General features: G+C 39.6%; 1 protein-coding gene across 1 annotated transcript in view; it reads left to right on the top strand.

Moving 5' to 3' along the window:
• KALRN (kalirin RhoGEF kinase) overlaps positions 1–21952 on the top strand; it is a 559448-nt gene that overhangs the window by 368118 nt on the left and 169378 nt on the right. Inside the window, exons 15-16 of the mRNA XM_063116666.1 lie at positions 3537–3703; positions 20835–20954. Of these exons, the coding sequence (XP_062972736.1) occupies positions 3537–3703; positions 20835–20954 (287 nt within the window). The remainder of the gene's footprint in view (positions 1–3536; positions 3704–20834; positions 20955–21952) is intronic.

The following is a 21952-nucleotide window of genomic DNA, read 5'->3' as shown; positions in this document are numbered from 1 at the left end:
GAAAGTAGTTTCTGTTTTTCCATTAAGGAGTTTTCTGCCCGGCTTTCCATGTGATTTGTGCCTAAGAGTAGCACAGACAGCTTGTGCAATGAAATCATGCTGAAGGTAAGGGAAAGCTCCCGCATATCAAGGGGCTCTTATTTCACTCAAAGCTTATCTTACTGTTTCAAGTGCAAGTAAACTCAAGACTGAGGCAAGGTGAGGCATTGCCATCTTGGGATATGTGGTCTTGTAAACAGCTGTACTGAAAACCACATGGAAGTGAGAACGGCTAGTTTGTTCTCTTTCTTGGTCCAAACAAAATAACGTCTTCATTACCAAATAAGGTAGAATGGCTCTTGAACTTCACATTCAGAGCTTGGTAATATATCCTTCCCTTTGGGAGCAAGGTTCTTTCTAAATGCCAGGCATTGCACACATTTGTTATAATTAGCCTGCATATGGTGTTGTGTCCTCAGGACTTTTTCAGCATTTAGTATGCTTGACTTCACTACATGTCTTTGATCTGACTGCATTCACAATTTTCAATCACATCCACGGCTGGTGTATTTCTGATTGCAATAACTCATCAGTGGCAATCACTAAAGGGCCTAAGATATCAAAGGGCAGCCAGCTCCCCTGTGATGAATGATTTGCCCTTTCTGTCTTGTCATATGTCACACAGTTTAAGCCACATTGCTGGCATACATAATGACAAAACTGGGACTTCTCACATGCTGATATTTATCAACTGAAATATTTTTAACTGTGTCTTTGAATTTGTTGTCTTTGGGAAAATAGTCATTAGTATTTTTTGCTAGGTGAATTAGTTTTCTTACATAATAGAACCAGTTTAAAGAAATTTTGTTCTTAATTTCCCCATGTTTAAAATTTTACGAAATAGTTTACTAGTTTACATCTTCCACATCCCTTCATATTCCTTGTATGATCCCCTTTGCCAGCTGCAAAAGTCTCCCAATCCCAGACCAATCCCAGACCAACCCCCTTCAATAGTTTGCCACTATCACAGTCTCCCCTTCTCTTGTCTCAGTGGCTAATACCTGTCCATTTAACCACAGTTTCAACTCTCTTGTAGCTTTCGTCCTGTCATTGTCAGTCACTTTTAGTACTTCATTCCCTATCACCATGGCTGTGAGAAAAAATGGTTTAGAACCGTAAAAATATGATGAAAGCCCTTGTCAGAAAGTGAGGGTGTTGATAGGCAAAATGCCATATGTACAAAGAGTTGTGATGCAGGTCCCAGGCACCTTTAATAGTGGCTCCTGAGCTGAAGGCATATGCTCCAGAAGTCCCACAGCAATCCATCCTCCCTGGTTCTGTGTCCAAGAGGCCCACAATCCTCTCAGAGGAGTTATTGCCAGACTGTGATCCCAGGACTTTCAAGTGAGGAGAAACCCACCAACCACCTAAACCTCTTCCCTAGTATCCCTGCTTTAGGACACAAGCAACACTTGTCCAATTCAGAGCAATGCCCTTTTTAAATGCCTCACCATTTCAGTAGAGACTTCGGCAGGAATAGGAAGGCTTGGCTGAGTTTGGTTTTCATTGGAACAATACCTGTGCCATCCACAGAGTGCTGCAGACCTGGGTGCTGCAGACCTTTTCTCTAACCATGGCACCTGCTACCTTGCCTCTGTGTTTCATAGTGATCTAGTTGTCCTGCCATCTTCTTGCTTCGTATGTGGCTGCCAATCCCTACACATCCTGCCTATTGTTTGTCACCTCTATTACCCCTGGTCAGTTGTCTCTGCATAATACCCATGGGATCTCATCCCATCTGTAACTAGATTAAACTTTCATGAGTGCTAAAACAGTTCAGAATAAATTATTTAATGTTATGATCTCAACTTACTACGGCTGCCTGACAGTTTTTATTTCTTTTCTAATGGGTGTGATAGCAAACAGTTCCTACATAGTGAATAAGCTAAAAGATTATGTATTTAATATATAATAAATAAAACAAAATATTTGACTTGCTTCTCTAGTGAAACCCCTAAAGGGAATATTCCCTTCCTCCCTAATGAAGTAGAATGTCCCTGGGCTAAATCTCTTGTTTTGGGTTATGAAGTATCTACCTTGGGATGTGTTAATAAATCTGATGAGAGTGTTGATTTGGGATACCAACCCTAAATTAAGTTTTTTTTTTAATATAACATTCCTGATGCTACTGATAGTTGTAAACAGACTCACACAACAAAGGATGAATCAAGTTTGGGTGTGTGTGTGTGGGTGTGTTTGTGTTTTCCTTTTCCTTTTTTATTCTTTCTAGTTTAATATGATTGTTCCCAGGACACATCAATTGATGCTTTACATATTTTTATATGAATAAATGAATAAGTAGACATATACATAGAAATAATAACATTGCATTTCTGAAATAATGCAACAATTCCAGTTTGATGATAAAAAATCAGGTTCCCCCCCCCCATTCGACTGCTGAAACCAATAACAAAACTGATTCCATGGGAGCAGGTGGCCAGTGAGCAATTTAACTCAATAGCCAGAATCTGAAAATATCTCACAACAGTCCAAGATTCAGTATTGATATAAATAATGTGATACTCTGGCACTCACTTCATTAGAGCTGCACAGGAATCACAAATCATGCTTTGTCTTAGTTTTCTATACTGTTCTAACATCGTGAGTAGCTGTAGCAGTACGCAGGGTAGCTGACCTGGTGCTGAAACCACAGCCTTCCTTCTTTTACAGCCATTTATTTGGAGTCCTCCGTCTTAAGATAGGTGCAGATAACTTTTAGAAATATATGATGTGTTGTATCTAGCTCCTCTAGGGTGCAAACCAAGGCACTGATTCTTAGCACTGAACAAAGCACGTGAACACTGTAGAAATGCATAAATGTTCACACTGAAACCACCAGTTTGAATTCAGCACATTCCAAAACAGGATATTAAAGTAGCTGTAAAACAACTTTCTACAACCTTGGTTAAAGGCCTTTCCTTACTTTTCTTTGTCTTGTCTCTTTTTCTTTTCTATTATGTAGTGTAAAAGAGTGGTATAATCCTGATCCACCAGACTCAATGGGATATTTGCTATGAACTTCAGTAAGGTGTGCCCTGTGTTCTTATTTCATAAAATCAATGAAATATAGGAGTCATGGAGGGATTTTTTTCTTATTTTGATTTAAAATGTAATCAGTATTCTTCACTAAAATGTGTTAGCCCAAGAAGGCCAAGGTACATTATTCTTTGCAAAATGGTCGCTTTGAATGGCCATGGGCAAGAAAGGCTACAGCTGGAAAAACAACATTTTTGCAGACACACAACAATATCCTGTACAGACACAAGCTGCAGCAAAACCATATGATATGTTGGATTATGGCAGCTAGCAGTTTGACTTCACAGTGCTCACAAAGCACCTTTAAATGTAAATGGGTTTATCTAAAATAAATTAGCAACAGAAAAATTCAGATGCTTGATACAGGTCACAGCACTTTTCCAGGTTGCTTTTTTATTATTTAGCAGCAGCAGCAGCAAGACTGTCTACTTTTCCATCTGAGGACATTTATTTCATTACAGGCATTGAACTGATCTGTGAAAAGGACATCGATCTAGCAACACAAGTGCAAGAGCTGCTGGAATTTCTTCATGAGAAGCAGCATGAGCTGGAGCTCAATGCTGATCAGACGCACAAGCGGCTGGAGCAGTGCCTTCAGCTCCGGCACCTGCAGGCAGAGGTCAAGCAGGTCAGGGTTTTCACCTTTGCCATTAGACTGTTTGTATGTTGGCTTAAAATGTTTTAGAAGGCATGCTTTCCTGCTATGCACAGAGGCTATTAAAATCCCTGTGTGCATCATTCAAAAAGTGTTAGGCTCTTAGCTTGAATTCATTTCTGTAATTGTCCTTGATACAATCACAGGTCCCAGAATGCATGCAAGAATAGAAGATTTCCCACTGTGTCAAAGGCCCCTTTAATATTCATATTCACATGCCAGGCAGGATTGACCTCAGAGATTCTAAAGACAAATGTGTTGACACTTTGCACATGTTCTAGTAAACAATGAGCTGGCGATGGTAACTGAAAGCATTCTGCAAATCACTACAGAATATTTGTCCCACAGATGTATGTACTCTCAAAATGACAGGTGGTTACAGTTTGCTCTGTCTTAATTGCAGCACATTTAAATTGACATTATGTGTATTTAATATCTTAACAATTGTTTCTTTTGAGTTTTCCGTTAAATCAGAACATAGGAGTAAAATTAGTTACTAAGATAAAATGATAATTGTATAATCCCCATAGCAAAATATGGTATGAGCATTCCTTTTTCTTTAAAAAAAAACCTCTCTGAATTTTGCCTTTGTAACAATACATGAGTAGAAGTACTACTGCTTTGTGGGATATGGTGTTGCAATGGAATAATAGTGCTGACACAATTTTATTGCGTGTAGAAATTATGAAGGGATGGATTTCTGGTATAAAAAGATATAAAATGTTTTATCTATTTATTTATTTATTGCATTTCTATACCGCCCAATAGCCAAAGCTCTCTGGGCAGTTTACAAAATTAGGACAATTCAAAGTATAAAACAACAGTATAAAACCATAATATAAAATACAATATAAAATATTATACAAATTCATGGAGGACAGATCTATCTATCTGTAGCTTTTGGCCCTAGTAGTAGCTAAGACTGGAACCTCCGCATTCATAAAAAGTATGCTCTAATTACCAGGTGATGGTAACAATGAACGGGGGGGGGGGGATTTCTATCTCCTCCAGGTGCTTGTGAGCTTCCCAGAGGCATCTGACAGGCTACTGTGGGGAATCAGATGCACTGAACCAACAGAGTAATTCTTGTATTCTTTCAAATCAAGTTGGAGCTAGACTCCTAGAAACTAGCAAAAAAGAATCAACATGAAATAATCCAATAATTAACCTGCCCATACACTTTTAATAGTCGTATCTAACAACTTTAGTAAAAACAAAAACAAAAAAACACAACCTGAATATTTCTTTAATACCTGAAATATCCTTTATTCCTTTTCATGTTCTTTAATATGAAAGGTTAGGCTGCTTATCCTTTTTTTATATTTGAAGGAAATGTCTTTATTTTAAAGGCACGTTCCTTATTCTATAGAAGAAACTCCCATCTCAAAGGCAAAAGAATGAGATCTGTAGATACTTCATGCATTGTCTTGTTGATGATGATGATGATGATGATGACGATTTACATTTCTATACCACCCCATAGCCAAACCTCTCTGTTTACGATGTGAACATGGAATTTCATATCTAATACAGAAGCCAATCTCTTGGGAAATTCAGAATTAGTTTTTAAAAGGTAGGCTTCTGGCCCTCTTTTTGTGTGGAACAGATTAAAATATGTAGACAGTATCACATAAGAAGGCTCAGACGCCAGAAAGGATGCCTTGAATGGTTCTTTAGTAGGCAGCAGCTTCTGCACAAGCTCTCCATCTCTTGTGTTCTGCACCAATTGAGATCTTCTCCTTATCTATCCAAGAGTTTGTGATGAGTGACTGGGCAAGCTGAAGCTGCTTGGCCAAAATCTGAACTTCCCCAAACCCTCTTACTGTTTATATAAACCAGCCTTGAATTCATCACTTAACCTATGGAAGTGGCAGATGAGATCTGGCCCTGGTTAGGCCTCATCTAGAGTATTGTGTCCAGTTCTGGGCTCCACAATTCAAGAAGGATGCAGACAAGCTGGAGCGTGTTCAGAGGAGGGCAACCAGGATGATCAGGGGTCTGGAAACAAAGTCCTATGAAGAGAGACTGAAAGAACTGGGCATGTTTAGCCTGGAGAAGAGAAGATTGAGGGGAGACATGATAGCACTCTTCAAATACTTAAAAGGTTGTCACACAGAGGAGGGCCAGGATCTCTTCTTGATCCTCCCAGAGTGCAGGATACGGAATAACGGGCTCAAGTTAAAGGAAGCCAGATTCCAGCTGGACATCAGGAAAAACTTCCTGACTGTTAGAGCAGTACAACAATGGAATCAGTTACCTAGGGAAGTTGTGGGCTCTCCCACACTAGAGGCATTCAAGAGGCAGCTGGACAAGCATCTGTCCGGGATGCTTTAGGGTGGATTCCTGCATTGAACAGGGGGTTGGACTTGATGGCCTTGTAGGCCCCTTCCAACTCTGCTATTCTATGATTCCAGCTTCCCATATTTTCTTCCCAGAGTGACAATAAAGAGCTACCTGCCCATTGTAATGTAGGATACACTAGTGGGGCAGGATGAGTTAAGTATTTAGGGATGCTCAGCTTTGCTAAGCCTCTTATAACTGAAGTGCCTGGTTTGTAGTGCAAAGTTCTGAGAAATTCTTACAGAATATTTGAAACACTGCCACTGTTTTAATAGCAAACACAAGCTTTTGTCGAGATGCATTGTTCCATTCTGCCCAGTAGAATCTGTTCTCTTTCTGTTGTGAGCAAAGTGGAACAAGAATTCAAGTATTGTTCAGGAGGATAAAGTGTAAAATGAACACAATTGCTGTGAAACTGCAAATGTTCATGCAAATGTTGGTTCATGCTTGTTTAGTGTTCGGTGACACACAGATCTGGAACATTTTGTTACTGGTAAAAATCTTTGAGAACTAGACAGTTGATATAGTTGAATGAGAAGCTTGAGGAAATCATGTTGATGTGTATGAGTTTTTGTTTTTGCTTTTAAATATGTTTCTTTATTTGCATGCCTAGGAAACATTGCAATAAAGAAGGTTAGGGTTTGATTCTGGAGGTATGGCATAATCAGGTTTTTTGTGTGTGTGCCTTGAGTGGTCATATTGAGGCAGGAAGGTGGAATATAAATGTTTTTAATAAATAATAACATACATTTGCCATGTCAGTTGCTGCCAGCTTGTGTGGGCCAACTGACATGGCAAATTTGAAGTATCAAGAATGTTGGTTGGGTGAATCCATGCAGAGTTCAGCATGTGGTAGTGAGGTGGCTAAGTGGTTGCTTCACTATCTTGCTCAAGCTGCATTCAACTTTCATTCACTGCTGCATCGCTAACATGTAAAACAATCAAATGGACTGTGGACGGAGCTTCCAGTTATTAGCCTGGGTGAGTCGGTTCTCTGCAATCCACACTGTTTGTGGTTCTTCTCCATGTCCCTTTCACATCTCTAATCAGGAGCTCTGCAAAAATCTCTGAAATCTCAAGCCTTATTTACTATTATTTAAATCAATTTATATACCGCTCACCATTCCCAATGATATCTTTAAGCAGTTTATAAAAGTAGAGATTAAAGTACATCATGATATAAAATTCTTATTTTATCTTATTAGTTAGTTAGTTAAAGCCAAAGCTAAAAGCAAAATAATCAGCAAACAAATTGGGCAGCACAATCATTCAGGGAGATATGGGAAAAGAGTAATAGGTGCCTAAAACATGTCACAGTTGGCACATCCTGAATACGAGGGGGGAGGACTTCCAAAAGATGGAGAAGGCCTGCTTACATGTTCCCCACAAGAATTAGGGTGACCAACTGTCAGGATTTTCCCAGAGTTGTCCTGGTTTTTGTTCTATCCTGGATGTCAGGGGGGATTTTCTGTAATTTTCTATAATGTTCTGAAATGACACGCTTTCCTCTTTAAGATAGCCATTAGCATGGGGGCCTTAAACAGGGAAAGCATGTCATTCCCAGACATTATAGGAAAGCCCCCAGTTGGAGCAGTGGGGTGGGGGGAATGACACGCTTTCCCCTTCAATTGGGGACTTTAAGGCGGAGGGGAAAGCATGCATTCCTGGGCCTCTGGAAAGTGCATTATTCCCACTCACCACACTAATGGTGGCTCTCATTAGCGTGGTGGTGGGGAATGATGCACATTCTGGAGGCCCTGGAAAGTGCGCTTTCCCATGCACCCCCTGTTCCAATCTCGGCCTTTAAGGCCCCAATTGGACCAGTGGGGGGTGACAATGACACACTTTCCCCTCTTCCACTCCATTAGAGGCCTTTAAGGTGGCGGGGGGATGATGCGTTTTCCAGAGGCCCCAGAAAGCCGCTTCCCATCCTCCTGGGAGTCCTCTTTTTTGGTTTCCCAAATATGGTTACCCTACACAAGATGGCAGTCTGCAGGTTGTGGTACAACCAGCAAGGCCTCCTCTTTGCCACATTCTGCATCAGCTGTAGCTTTTGAACCAAGCACATGGGTAACCCCACATAAAGAGCGTTACAGTAGTCGAAATGTGAGATCATAAGTGCATAGATTACAGTGGCCAGTCTATCCCTGTTCAAGAAAGGGCATAGTTGATATACCAATCAAAGCTGGTAATAGACATTCCTTGCCACAGAAGTAATTTGGGCTTCTACTAACAATGCTGAATCCAGTGGTACTCCACACTACATACCACTTCTTTCAACCTGTCTAGAATAGGCAAACTCCCCAATTATTGTACCCAGGAACTGCCCACCCATAGAGTCTCTGTCTTCGCAGGATTCAGTCTCAGTTTGTTGATCCTCTTCCAACTCATCACTGCATCTAGGCACTGGTTCAAAACATGCATGGCCTCTTCTGATTCAGATGTCTCAGAGAAATAGATATGGGTGCCATCAGCACATTGCCCCAAACCTCCTAAAGACCTTCCTCAGCGACCTCATATAGATATCAAATAGCACTGGAGGCAAGATTATATTTTGCAGCACCCCACAACATAATTGTCAGGGTGCCAGGGCACTGTCATTCATTGCTACCTTCTGGAAATGTCCTTGTAAGCGGGAACAGAACAACTGTAAAACAGTATTCCCAACTCATGGAGATGATCCAAAAGAATTCTGTGTTCAATAGTATCAAAAGCTCCTGAGAGATCAAGCAGGATCAACTGAGATGCACTCCCTCTGAATTTCTCTCACAAGAGGTCATCCATCAGGGTGACCAGAGACAGTTGTGTCCCAAAATCGGGTTTGAACCCAGACCAAAATGGATCAAAATAGCCTTATGCCAAATGCCATACTCTTTCTGAACTTCAGGCTAGAATGTCTTCAGACGAGCGTTTTATAGCACATTTGTGACTGGCCACTCACGGATCTTTGCAAGTCATTTTGATGATGCAGCGATCCTCCTGCACGTCTCCTACTCCTTCTGTAGTTTTTCCCGCTACAAAATAAGACCCAGAAAATCTGATTCATTTTGGCTCTAACAATAATTGCCACTATTTCCTGCTGTGTGCAGGAGAATTTGTGATATAAAAATGCCCACTGAATGGGCCACGTGGTTGTTGCTTGCTTCTTCTTTATTCCCTGTGTGATTCTGCCTATCCCTATTGCGGAAGAGACGCTGGAAGCAAAGGGATGGTAAGGAAACACAATCCCCGCCCCCGTATCTGAAAACACTCAGTAAGTCAATTCAATAGGACTCAAACCTCCATTTTGCCTACCCTTACTGCCAACTGGAGATGATTTCAAAAGCTGGCCTGATGTATCATGACTTTAACAATGAGGTCATTGGCAGCAAACAACAGAGAGTAGGAGTCAGAGGGAAAATACGATACATTTGCACAAACTGACAACCAGTAAATATGTTTTAACTTTGAAGTAACATGACCAGTGTCATATGATCACCTGCTAAAAATTATGTCTTCACATTTGAAACTAACTGAAACCTCCAGACTGTCTTTAACAGCAGCCCCACATAGAACACGTTACAGAAGTCATAAAACCTGTATGAAAATCTGTGGTTCTAACTTGTAGCTGTGACTTAATTTGAACCTTTACCTTTCTGATTTGGTTTCGGAAGTCTATATATGTGTGATCTACTCTGTAACATTCTCTCCACATTTCTTTTTCATTTAAGGGAATTATTGTTTTAATAGATGTTGAATGAGTCACATTATTTCCCTAGTATGCTCCCACCATCTACAGAATTATGCCTTAGAATAATCTAAAGAGCAACGTGTGCATGGATTTAGGAGTGAACTTTCAAACTACCTTAAGAGAATGTTAACAGGTGTGGTTCATTAGAGTTTCTTTAACATTATTGGGGAGCCATCCTCACTCGGACACTTTTCAGCAAGCACATGATGAGAACTCATTTTATTTGATCAGCTGAAGACTTTAAAAGTCAATTGATTATTAACCTGTAAGTTATTGCTGCTAAAGCTTTCCCTGGGAAGAGCTGGGTTTAAATATATCAGTGCCCTATCTTAAAGTGGCTGGATTTGGCTTCCTGTGGGATGAGTCATAATCAAAATCACTTAGTGAAATTGGAATCTATATTGATTTTGGCTTGTTGTTCACTTCCAGTCCAGATCCAAATGGGGTTGACTTTCATTTCAGAGCCTCTGAGACGATGGATGGCCTTAAACTCATTTCCAAATTGCCCTTGCTCTTAGGAGCAGAGCAAGAGTGGGCTGCCACCAACCAATACCTGGTGCTAACTCAACTTCTGCTGATTCAGTAGGAAGTTTAGACAGCTGTAGAATGCATACATATGGTTGCATTTTAACATAATGGCACTTGGAAAACCTGGGGAACATTTTTTCTCCCCTGTCCTGTTTAAGAAAGGTTTCTGTTTTCAACTGTACACTCCATAGGTTGGTCTGTCAAGCCTATGAGTTGAAAATTGGAACAACTAGGAACAAAGGAAGTGCAATATGTGCAGGGCTCCTCCCAAACCTACTCTGATTGTAAAATACATCATAAAATGGATGGATGGTTTCTCTTTTTTATGTTAAGAGACAGAGAGAGAGAATGCCCGCTCAAATTAAATGCTAAAGCATTCATAGATTGAAATGGTTCAGGAATGGAAATCACTTCCTCACAGGATATTTTTCAAAACAAAAAATAAGAGTCCTTGTTCCAAGGAGAAAACATTATATTAAATGATGCACAATTAAAAGAATGAAAACATAGGCATTCCAGTATGGAACAGTGGAAAGGAGCATTGACGTGCTTGCAATAAGCTGCCATACCGCCATGCATTTTATTGTTTTATTTATTTATTACATTTTTATATTGCCCATCAGCCGAAGCTCTCTGGGCAGTACACAATTAAAAACCATAAAACAAGTATAGATAAATTTTAAAACATTAAAAGTTTAAAAAGCAATATAAAAACCAGCTAAGTTAAAAACCAGGGAATTTAAAATGAACAAGGTAGACATGGTTGCAAATTTTATTTCAATTGTGGGTTCACTAGGCAGCCTTACAGTGCAATCCTATACATGTCTACTAAAACGTTAGACCCAGGTAAGTGGGTATAAAATTGCTGTCTTAGACAACTTACACTATAGAAACAATTATCAAGCTGCCTGTCTAGAAAGAAAGCTGTAGTAAGACTCAATAAGAACAGAAGAGTTAATGGTCACTATGTTCAGAGATAGTCAGAAACAAAACCAGCCAGGGTAGATAGAGTATTTACAGTTTTAGAGAATTTGCTTATATTGAAATTGTTCAATCTATGGGAAATTGTTTGGTTCAGAGAGCGTTCTGCAACATTATTCTGGGCTTTTTTTAAAAAGCAAAAAGGAAATTATTAGGTGCTTTTCAAGGTGTCTTCAGGCTCTACTTAAATCCTGAAGTATTTAATATCTTCCAGAACTGATAAAATCTTCAGTTTGAACAGAATGTCTGCTTAAAGGTTACTGCCTTTTGTTTGCTTATCTATGCACTTTGGCATAACAGCCATATCTATTATTTAATTGAAAGTGGTGATCAGAAAAATGTCTGGGAGCTGCATTACCCCTATAGATAGGTTAAATGCTAAAATGATGTTAACACACCGTATAAGCCTGTGCCAATTGTCAAACAAGTCTTGTAATGCAGATACATGATATCTATGCAAATATATGCTGATCTCCAGCCACCTCCTAAGACCCAAATTAACGGGGTTAATGCTTAAAAGGCTTTTCAGGTTATTGCTTTGTTACTTAGGCTATAATGTGTAGTACATCCAAAGAAGATATGCAATTCAAATAAAACAAGAAAAATAGTAATTAGAAATTATAACATGTTTGTGTTAAGTTGGAATGTTGCTCTTTACATTGTTGAACTTTTGCAGTTAGTTCCCCCATTCTCCCTCCACCATTTAGTATTCTAAGCCATTTTTTTTACTAAGCCCTGGGTTGATTATGTCTGCCTTCATGCATGCAGTGGGTCCCTGAAATGTGTTTTTCGGAAAGGTGGCAAATAGGAGTCACCATAGCAGCACTTGTAACTTTGACAGTAGATTCCCCTTCTCCCTTATTGATTAGAATGTTTTGGGTTATTGTACCACATTACTTTGGCTGGTAATTAAGCTGGAATGTCTGCACAATAGTTCCACTCTTTACTATATAGCAATTAACATAATACATGGATTTTCATGGAGACTCCCAAAGAGAATGGGAAAAGGCAAATGAGAGATATTCAAAGCTGTAGGAATGAGGTTAATCCCTACTCTTTTGCTTTTCCGCAGACCATTTAGGAGATTACTCTAACATTTTCTAATTGTAGTAGCTTAAATTCTCTTTCCTATGATAATGATCAGCACAATTACTGTTATCCTTGAATCCTCTAGACAAATTACACTTACATATTAAATTTCCAAGAAGATGTAAAGAGTAATTACTATTTCTGGAAGATGTGGATGAGTAACTGATAATTTCTTTATCCTCCCATAACACAATTCCGTACAGCTAAGGTCACCAACCAACCAGAATTTTACTGATATACACAGAATTTTATCATTTTCTCTTGTTACTGCAACAGGGAAATGGAAATAAATAAATAATAAAATGGGCATCTATACTGTGCTGCATTTTACAGGTTAACTACACTGAAGTTAACCACAACCCTAATGCAGGTGGGTTTTTTTGTTGTTGTTGTTTTAAAGCAAAACAGCTTGCTGGGGAGGATTTTGAGATGAGAATTGGGTAGGATGCGGTTCAAAATGTGTGTTTACCCACATATTGAACCCAGAAAGGGAACGACTAGCCTCCCTGTGGACTGATTTCAGTTTTCCTGAGGATTTCTCTTCCATAAGTTTATTTATTTATTTATTTATTTATTTATTACATTTTTATACCGCCCAATAGCCGAAGCTCTCTGGGCGGTTCACAAAAATTAAAACCACAGTAAAACACCCAACAGTTTAAAACACAATTACGAAATACAGTATAAAAAGCGCAACCAGGATAAAACCACACAGCAAAGTTGATATAGGATTAAAATACAGAGTTAAAACAGTAAAATTTAAATTTAAGTTAAAATTAAGTGTTAAAATACTGAGTGAATAAAAAGGTCTTCAGTTGGCGACGAAAGCAGTACAGTGTAGGCGCCAAGCGGACCTCTCTGGGGAGCTTGTTCCACAACCGGGGTGCCACAGCGGAGAAAGCCCTCCTCCTAGTAGCCACCTGCCTCACTTCCTTTGGCAGGGGCTCACGGAGAAGGCCCCCTGTAGATGATCTTAAGGTCCGGGTAGGTACATATGGGAGGAGGCGTTCCTTCAGATAACCTGGCCCCAAACCGTTTAGGGCTTTAAATGTTAATACCAGCACTTTGAATTGGGCCCGGACCTGGACTGGCAGCCAATGAAGTTGTAAAAGGACTGGCGTAATGTGATCTCGCCGGCCAGTCCCTGTTAATAACCTTGCTGCCCTGTTTTGCACCAGTTGAAGTTTCCGGACCGTTTTCAAAGGCAGCCCCACGTATAACGCATTGCAGTAATCCAAACGAGAGGTTATCAGAGCATGGATAACTGTAGCTAAGCAGTTACAGTGTTGGTACAGTCCTATCAGCTTGTTCGATTCCAATAGAAAGAGAAAGGAGACTACCTGTCCACGTGCCAGATGTTCCACCTCATAGACATATGTTCGGGTTCTTGCTCTCGGGATTAAGGAGTTTTATTAAGGCACGCTAGTGAATGATGAGTGAAATGGAGGTATTCAGGCAAAGGCAACAGCTGCTAGCTAAAATATTGAACGAAAGCTATTGAATTTCAAAGCCTTGTAGCCATGAGCAAGATTTCATCCTGCATTAAAAAGAGGTTGTATCTGTTTGAGAAATGGGTCCAGCAATTTTCCACAAAGACAAAATATATTTCTAGTATTTTAAAAATAGTGGTAGTTTTGGAAGGGGTACTAGACACTGGTAGGAGAAACTAGAATTGCATTGTTTAAAACAAAAAGCTCTCTGCTCAAACTATTTCTGAACTTGCTTCCTTATTTAGTTCTCACTTTGCATAGGTATATCTCTCTACACAAACAATACTCCCCTGTAATTAATTAGCCACTACAATGCTTATTATCTGTTTAAACTGGACTCTTGCAAATTCAAACCATCTGCTTGTAGGGATCAGTTTAATGGCTTTATATGAAGAGCCACACTTTTAAAAGAAGCTATTACTGTAAACAAATAAATTAAGACAGTGGGCAGATGATCTAACACTGCTAGTCTGCATCATAGCCCTTAAGCTCTGGGTTATCAACTTATCACAGACTGCATTTAGTGACTTTAGATTGACTCATAGGGCTGGCCCTGACTTGTAAGACTAAAGGCTATCTGAGATAATGTATTGTAATCCTTTTCACGGAGTTATTTACACTGCTTGTCTGTTTAAGTCAGTAACAAGCCAGACAGAAGCTGGAGATGCAGAAACGTTATTGATCACCGAGTACCTGGCAATTAGACACAGTATTTCATACACTTGGTATTGATTAATTGTGCTAAGCATAAACTCTTATAGTAATCCAACAGCATTGCTGTTAGTTTTCCTTTCTTTGATCTTAAATGAGCCAATCTCGGAAGGTGGGGATGGAGAAGTTACATTAAAAAGTTCCTGTTTGACACAGCAGTCAAAGTGTGACATTCAGAGCCCCAGCCATCTATCACCCAGTTGATGATGCATATTCCTCAGGGTTTTTGGTGTGTCTGATTGCCTTCTGCTATTTTTCAGTTCCCTACATATATCATATCAACTATAATAAGGAAGTAAAACCTGAAGATATTTGTTATCATTTTACATGTTTCCATGGTCAGTCTACTTATGAGTAGTTTCACAGAGCTTGGTAAGTTTCTGTTAATAGTTATTTTGGAAACATTTCATACATTAAGGATGGTATCCTATACTAAGATTGTTTTTGTTCAGCTCTTGATTGGCATAATTGTTTGGCAAGATGAAAAGACACTCAATCCTCGTGGAAATATAATGGAAGAAAAGCACTTTTCTCTCAGCTTCCCCTTTTGTTTCAGGTAGTTTTTAATCAAGTCTGATGTTGCAACCAAGTACTTATGCATTTTTCTATGGTACTCTTTAGAGATCCCTTTATATTAGCAGTGAGGATGCTTTCACTGAGGGATTTCCAAATGATCGCTCAGAATGCAGTAAACACAGTCAACTGGACTACAGAAAAGTAACCAAAAGTAGTTCTACACTCTGGCAAGTTTGTGTTGTTTTCCACAAATTGGCTGGAGGGCCCGATTTAGAAAGTATGGTTAAAATGTTGTGGTGATACTGCAAGGCAGAAGGAAACATAGTAAGGATACATGGTAGATACTTGGAGATGGCATGTCTCATGAAACAAAGTGATAGTAGAAACGGCTGTAATTCTATATGTCTACTTAATTTATTTCCTTCCCAAATACCCCTTCTTTCTTCATATCCCTCCTGAAACCATTACTTCTGCATAGAATGTCATCAGACAAGCATTTTATTGCATGCTCGTTACTCCTCACTTATGGATATTCGCAGGTCCCTTTGATGATGACGTCCACCTCCCATGCGTCTCCTGCTCCTTCTTTCCATGACAAAATAGACCCCTTTAACTCTGGTTTGGGGTTTTTTGAAACAAAATGTGCCACCATTTCCTGCTGTCTGCAGGAAAGGTGGAACAATAAAAACGCCCACTGAATGTGCCATGTGGTTATTGTTTACTTCCTCTTTCTCCCTCTGTGTGAAGAAAGAGGAAGTATCATGGGACAGAAGTGTGGGGGGAGTGACGGTAAGGAAATGCGATTCCCCCCTTCATCTGGTGACGCACTTAAAACACCTTTGTTTAACCTATTTCTATTCTTAATTTCCATCTGCAACAAAGCCCCAGTTCATATGTTCAGTATTTCCACAAGCCAAACAATTTTGTCACTGCAGTCATGTGTGGAAGTAGCACATGGGCTGAGAAGCCCAAACCCATGATGAATTGCACAGAGGCTACAATTTCAGAATTCCCCTTGCCCCCACTCCTCCCACTTTTTCAGGAAGAAAATCATGTGATTGGAGCTTTCAGGCATGGAACAACCAGCTCACACATTGTCCCTCATGCAGCTGCATCTTGCCTTGAATCTCTCCAATTTTATCTCTTATCCACTGTCAAACTAGATTGTAATCTTTGGGGTATTGCTACTGTCTTCTTTTGCTTATGCTATAAAACTCTATTTACACTAATGGTTCCATATAAATAACAAATGATCATAATTTAACTCCAGGTAACTTTCAGCACCGTACAAAAAACTTCATCTAGTTGTGCCTAGGAGAAAGTCAGTACTCCTTAATATTCTTGGGCATGTATCTGTTGAAAAAATCCAGTATCACTTTAGATCATAATTAGCCATTATGGTCATTCATTTGAGGTGCAGAGTTTTAGTCCTATATATTGTACAGTTTGGGTTGTTAACATATGCAGTATTAGTCTACTGTTTCAATATCCTACTTGTTGTATAAAAGCCCTATTGCTTTTTCTCAAACTCTGATGTACTTCTTAAGCAATAGTAGCATGAACTGCTGAAACGGAGGAAAACTGTCTTGCTGAACTTGGTCAAATGTTATCTCATTGAAATTTATTTCCTACAAATTAGGGTCAGCCGAATGCATGGACAACTTACTTCTTTTTGTTTCCACTTTATGACAACTAATTTCCTTACTCTGAAGGGTGGCAAATTGCTGTGATGAAAGTGATATGAGCAGGGGGAAGGTGTTTTTTTTAAAGCTACTTTAATGACTCACAATTGGGATGGAGGTGGGGATTGCAAGAGGGTTGCTAGTGAGACAGTTGAACCAAAACTATTGGATTTTAAAGCCCTCTATGTCATGAACAATATTTGATTGCATATTAAACATAGGCTGTATATGTGTGTGAAATGGATTTATCAATTTCTACAAAAGAAAGAAAGAGAAAGAAGAAGAAAAAGAAAGAAAGACCTGGCATGTTAGAAATAAACATTATTTCCAATTACCACACAAAATAATTCTAGGAGATGCTGGCAAATATATGTAGAGCTGCTAATATCCAACAAGGGAATTTTTATTCAGAAATAATTTGCATTTGAACCCATTAAAATAATGGCTGACATATGGCAAGTGAGCTACTTGTAGTGCCTGAGCCTCTGTTATGTGACCCAAAGGCTCTTATTAAAATCTTAGGAATCTTAATTAAAATAATAAAATAAGTTCCTAGTCCTCAGAGGTACAAAGATATGCTTCAAAGTGTAATGGCAAAATGCTTAACAGCTGGCATCAAGAAAGTAAGTAAAAAGGTGCCATTCACTGATATTCAACTCCCAGGATTTCTGAAGCCACATAACGGATGGGTTTACATGTCATGCTAAGCTATACAGCCAGTTGGCCACAGGGTACGGCCAACAGATGATTTGGCTTGCCGTGGCTTGTTCTACCCCTCCTTCCTCTCAGTCTTCCAGCTGGTTCTGGCACATGTCCCAGGTGCCTTTGTGGCACAATCCATCTTTCCCAACATCCCCCTCACTCCAGTCGCTACTCCTTTTCATTCGTCGGCTTAAAAAAAAATGTCATTGCTTCAGGAGTACGCAAATTGGGTCTTTCTGTTTGTTTCCTGTTCTTTTGCAAGTACAAAGTAAGTGCTCTGAAAAGGAGCCACAAAGTGTGGGGTGGAGGAGAGCCAATATCTGGACTTGCTGTAGACTTGGTGAAGTGTTGAATGGGAGAAGGACACTGACAAGCATCAGTTTAGCACTTAAAAGCGAGGATTGCATGGCCAAGTGGGAAATATTGCCCCCCCTTTTGGAGCACCTACTTCCCTCACTTTGATGCTTCCTTTGACAGCTGAAATATATAAGGAAATAGACAAGACAAGTCTACACATATTAGATAGGCAAAAGTGTGCTCTTGCGCACTTCCAAAGGAACGGGGAAGGGGGGAACACACACCAAAACCACTGCCCCATTGGCATATTCCTAAAGCCTGAAAAGGTGACAAACAAGTGACAATCCCTCCAAAGTGCCATTTGGGCATTAGTGGAAGGGCAGTCACTAGGGAGGGAGTCTGAATGTGGCGCTGGCGAGATTGCAAATACTGACACACAGGATTTTTTTGCTGCTCTTGCCATGCAGCTCTGTAGCCGATCCTGGCAACCCTTGATAAAACTGTTCTCTCGAGTTCAGATGACATGACAACCCACCATACATATGAACAACCTTACAACAGGCCATGGGTTCTCAGGGTGGCTTTTCATGAAAATTAAGCCATCTTGTGGAGAACGTGCTGGGTTTGGACGACACGTTAACACGCCATGGCTTGCTGCCCATGATGGGTTATCGTGTTGTACAAGCCCAGTCATTAACGTTTTCCAGGAGCCAAATTGTACTTTACACATTTAAAAGTAACAATTTAACCACAGAAAGTAGAGCAGGAGTATGTTTTAAAATATAAAAAGCAAAACTAATTCAGGAGAGATATTGATTCTTTTGCATACATTATACTGTATTAGAAGTTCCTGACCATCAGTTCTTGTTATTTTGTCCATCTCCCTATATTCAAACTAGGCTGACAACCATTACCCAGAGGACCTTCTCTTCTGCCGCTCCCAGACTGTGGAATGGCCTGCCGGGAGAGATTCACCAACTTAACAGTCTTTCTGAATTTAAAAAAGCTATAAAGACTGATCTCTTCCGGCAGGCCTACCCAGTCTAATGTTAAGATGTCTGGCTGTTATTTTAATAATGTATTAGTTTTATATGTTTTTAATCAGTTTTATGTATTTTATAATATTTTTGTATTTGATGTTGTTCCCTGCCAGAGGGAGAGGTGGGTAAGAAATAATAATAATAATAATAATAATAATAATAATAATAATAATATGTGATGCACAGATATTGGCAAGAGATCTAGTTTTCCTCAAGGGGGAGCATTCATTTTGAGGTAAATTGTGAATTTCTGTGCCATATTCCTACTTCAACCTATCCAAACATTCCATTTTCTTGCACTTGTTATCTCTGTTCACTCCTTAATGAATCCAAAATATTCAGTTAAAATGTGTTCAGGAGGGAATGGGAGGGGAAGAAGATTCTGTCATTCCTCTTGCGCAGCTGGACAGAGATTAGGAACGGCCTTTTCTGTGGTGGCCCCCCAATTATGGAATGATCTCCCCAATGCGGTGCCAACATTGATATCTTTTCAGCACCAGGTTAAAATTTTTCTCTTTTCCCAGGCATTTAGCAATATGTGATGACTTTTACTGATTTGTTTTTAAAGCTGTTTATAGTTGTTTTAAATGTATGTTTCTGTGCATGATATATGTTTTTTGTAGTTTTAAATTTTGTATGTTGTTTTAAAGTGTTTTAAGGTTTTTTTGTGCTGAATATCAAAGAGTGAAGAGTTACATATGCCACTCTTGTGATGCCGTTTCAAACTCTCTTTCAACATGTAGCCTAGCCCCCTCCTCCTCCTCCTCCTCTTTATTTATTTCATTTCGATACTGCCCCATAGCTGCAGATCTCTGGGTGGTTTACAACAATTCATAAAAAGTCTTAGAAGATGTTATGTGAATTATAATGATGGAAAACGGCATATGTGTTATATAACCAGGAGTTTTATTTGTGCCGAACATTTATTTATTTATTTAAATTTCATGTAGGCTACCTTTAAGGATAAAAACCCTTCTAGGGAAGCTTCCAAGCAAAACAACAATGAATAAGAACCAGTAATAATGATTTAAAAAGAATTTCCAGGCCAGTTAAACACTAAAATCCAATAAATAATTACAGCTAAAATCATCAGCGGTCTAATAAAACACATTTATGAAGATGCCATGGAATCAAATGAGTCTTTAAAGCTTTTTTTGAAAGCCAGATATTAGTCCTGGTGTATCTCAGATGCTAACACACTCCACAAAGATAGGTCACTGCTGAAAAAGCCCTCCCCTTGTGCCCACCAAGTGAGTAGGGCTTCAGCTGCAGATCTTAAAGTGTGGGTAGATTGGTTGGGTCCTTCAAGAAACCTAGACTTTTAAATGACAAGACCAGCTTTGAAATGTACCAGCTACCACTGTGTCTGGTGTAGTATAGGGTTTACATAATCCAGTCACCTAACCCCCATCAATACTTAGGTAGCCACATTCTGCACCAGCTGAAGTTTCTGAACTGTCTTTGAGGCATCCACAGGTAGAGTGCATTACAGTAGCCCAGTCTGGACATCCCTAGTTCATGGATAACGAAGGCAAGGTCAGATCTGCCCAAATAGGGCTACAGCTGGTGGTCCAGCCTAAGCTGGCAAAAAGCATTCTTGGCCAGCACCACAACCTGAGCTTCCCGAACACTTAATGCATAGTAGAGGAGAACTCCCAGACTCCACACTTGGTCCTTCAGAACTGTGCAACTCCATCTAAGACCAGTTGTAAACTGCCATCGAGAGTACTTAAGTGTCCTACCCACAACACCTCCATCTTGTCTGGTTTAATTCTCAGTTTGTTCACCCTCATTCCTCATCCGCTGTCACTCTGAGACACTGAATTAAAAGTTTGACATCCTCTGTGGGAAAATAAGATGAATACAAGGGGTAGCACTGAGTATTATAAACATAGCAACGATGCTTCAGCCCAAATCTCTGGATGACTTCCCGCAGCACTTTCATGCTGATGTTCAACAGTTATATTTCAGGATGTCTTTTTTCTTTCTTTCTGCCAGGTCCTTGGTTGGATCCGGAATGGAGAATCAATGCTCAATGCCAGCCTTGTCAATGCAAGCTCCCTGTCAGAAGCTGAGCAGCTCCAGAGAGAACATGAGCAGTTCCAGCTGGCCATAGAGGTAATAGTCATGGGCATATTTGGATTCCCTTTTCCCTACACAAACATAAACTGTTTGGCAATAATTGAATGGTGATCAAAGGGAAAGGAAGCAAAAACATCAGAAAAACAAGTAGGTTTGGAAGAAAGTATTTCCTATCAATAGCTAATTGCTGTTGCTAGATAAGGTCTTAATATTCATGAAAACACTGCTCATTCTCCATGCTGCCCTTTTAATACCTTGAAACTGATTCAGCCAAATTCAAAACAAAATGAAATGAAGGTAAAGATTGAAGCATTTGATTTTTTTTTCCAGGCCTTTTCAAGGCTTCAGTAGCATTTCTGTGTACTCTGCATTGTTTTTATGCTTTGATAAGCTATACTGCTGGTGGAAGCCTTTGCTCTTGGTTTTGCTGGTTGGTGATGAATAGGTAGAGGGGAAGTTAAAAAAGAAAACCTGTCAAAGCATTGACTTGATGTGTTGCAACAGAGTGAAAGATAAAAGATTAAAATAGGCACTGGCTGTGAAATAAATTATGTGAGGCGAAGAAATGTGCAGTGAAGATGGATTAAGTCATGCCTTCTTCTCAAGCATCAAGTGTGAGTTCCATGCCCAGCTGGGTTGCCCTATGTGCTCTTTTCAAAGTACCTAATTTGTGGCTTCTATAGAAAACAGTTTTCTTTTTCAAAGAGGTTACAGAAATCTGTCATGTTTACTTTCTCAGTATCTTGGGCAGTTTTCTGAAATGACGTGGGAATTAAATAATTACTCAAAATGGGGAGGAGCTCTTGAGCTGAGCATTGATGGATCTGTTCTGGTTTCTGGCCACAGAAGGAGAGATTTATTTCTCATGTATATTCTATCCTTCATACAAGGAATACAGACTGCCATACATTTTTCACCATTTCATCCTCCACAACCCTGTGAATTGGATTATGAAGGAGAGAGGTTGGGGATGAAATTTGAATCTAGGGCTTCCTACTTTAGTTCCAATGTTCTAATACCATTACAGTTTCTCA

This window comes from Elgaria multicarinata, chromosome 2, assembly GCF_023053635.1.
Source record: "Elgaria multicarinata webbii isolate HBS135686 ecotype San Diego chromosome 2, rElgMul1.1.pri, whole genome shotgun sequence".
NCBI classification, from domain to species: domain Eukaryota; kingdom Metazoa; phylum Chordata; class Lepidosauria; order Squamata; family Anguidae; genus Elgaria; species Elgaria multicarinata.
The sequence above is the reverse complement of the archived record's forward strand: the minus strand, read 5'-3'. Positions and strand labels throughout refer to the sequence as shown.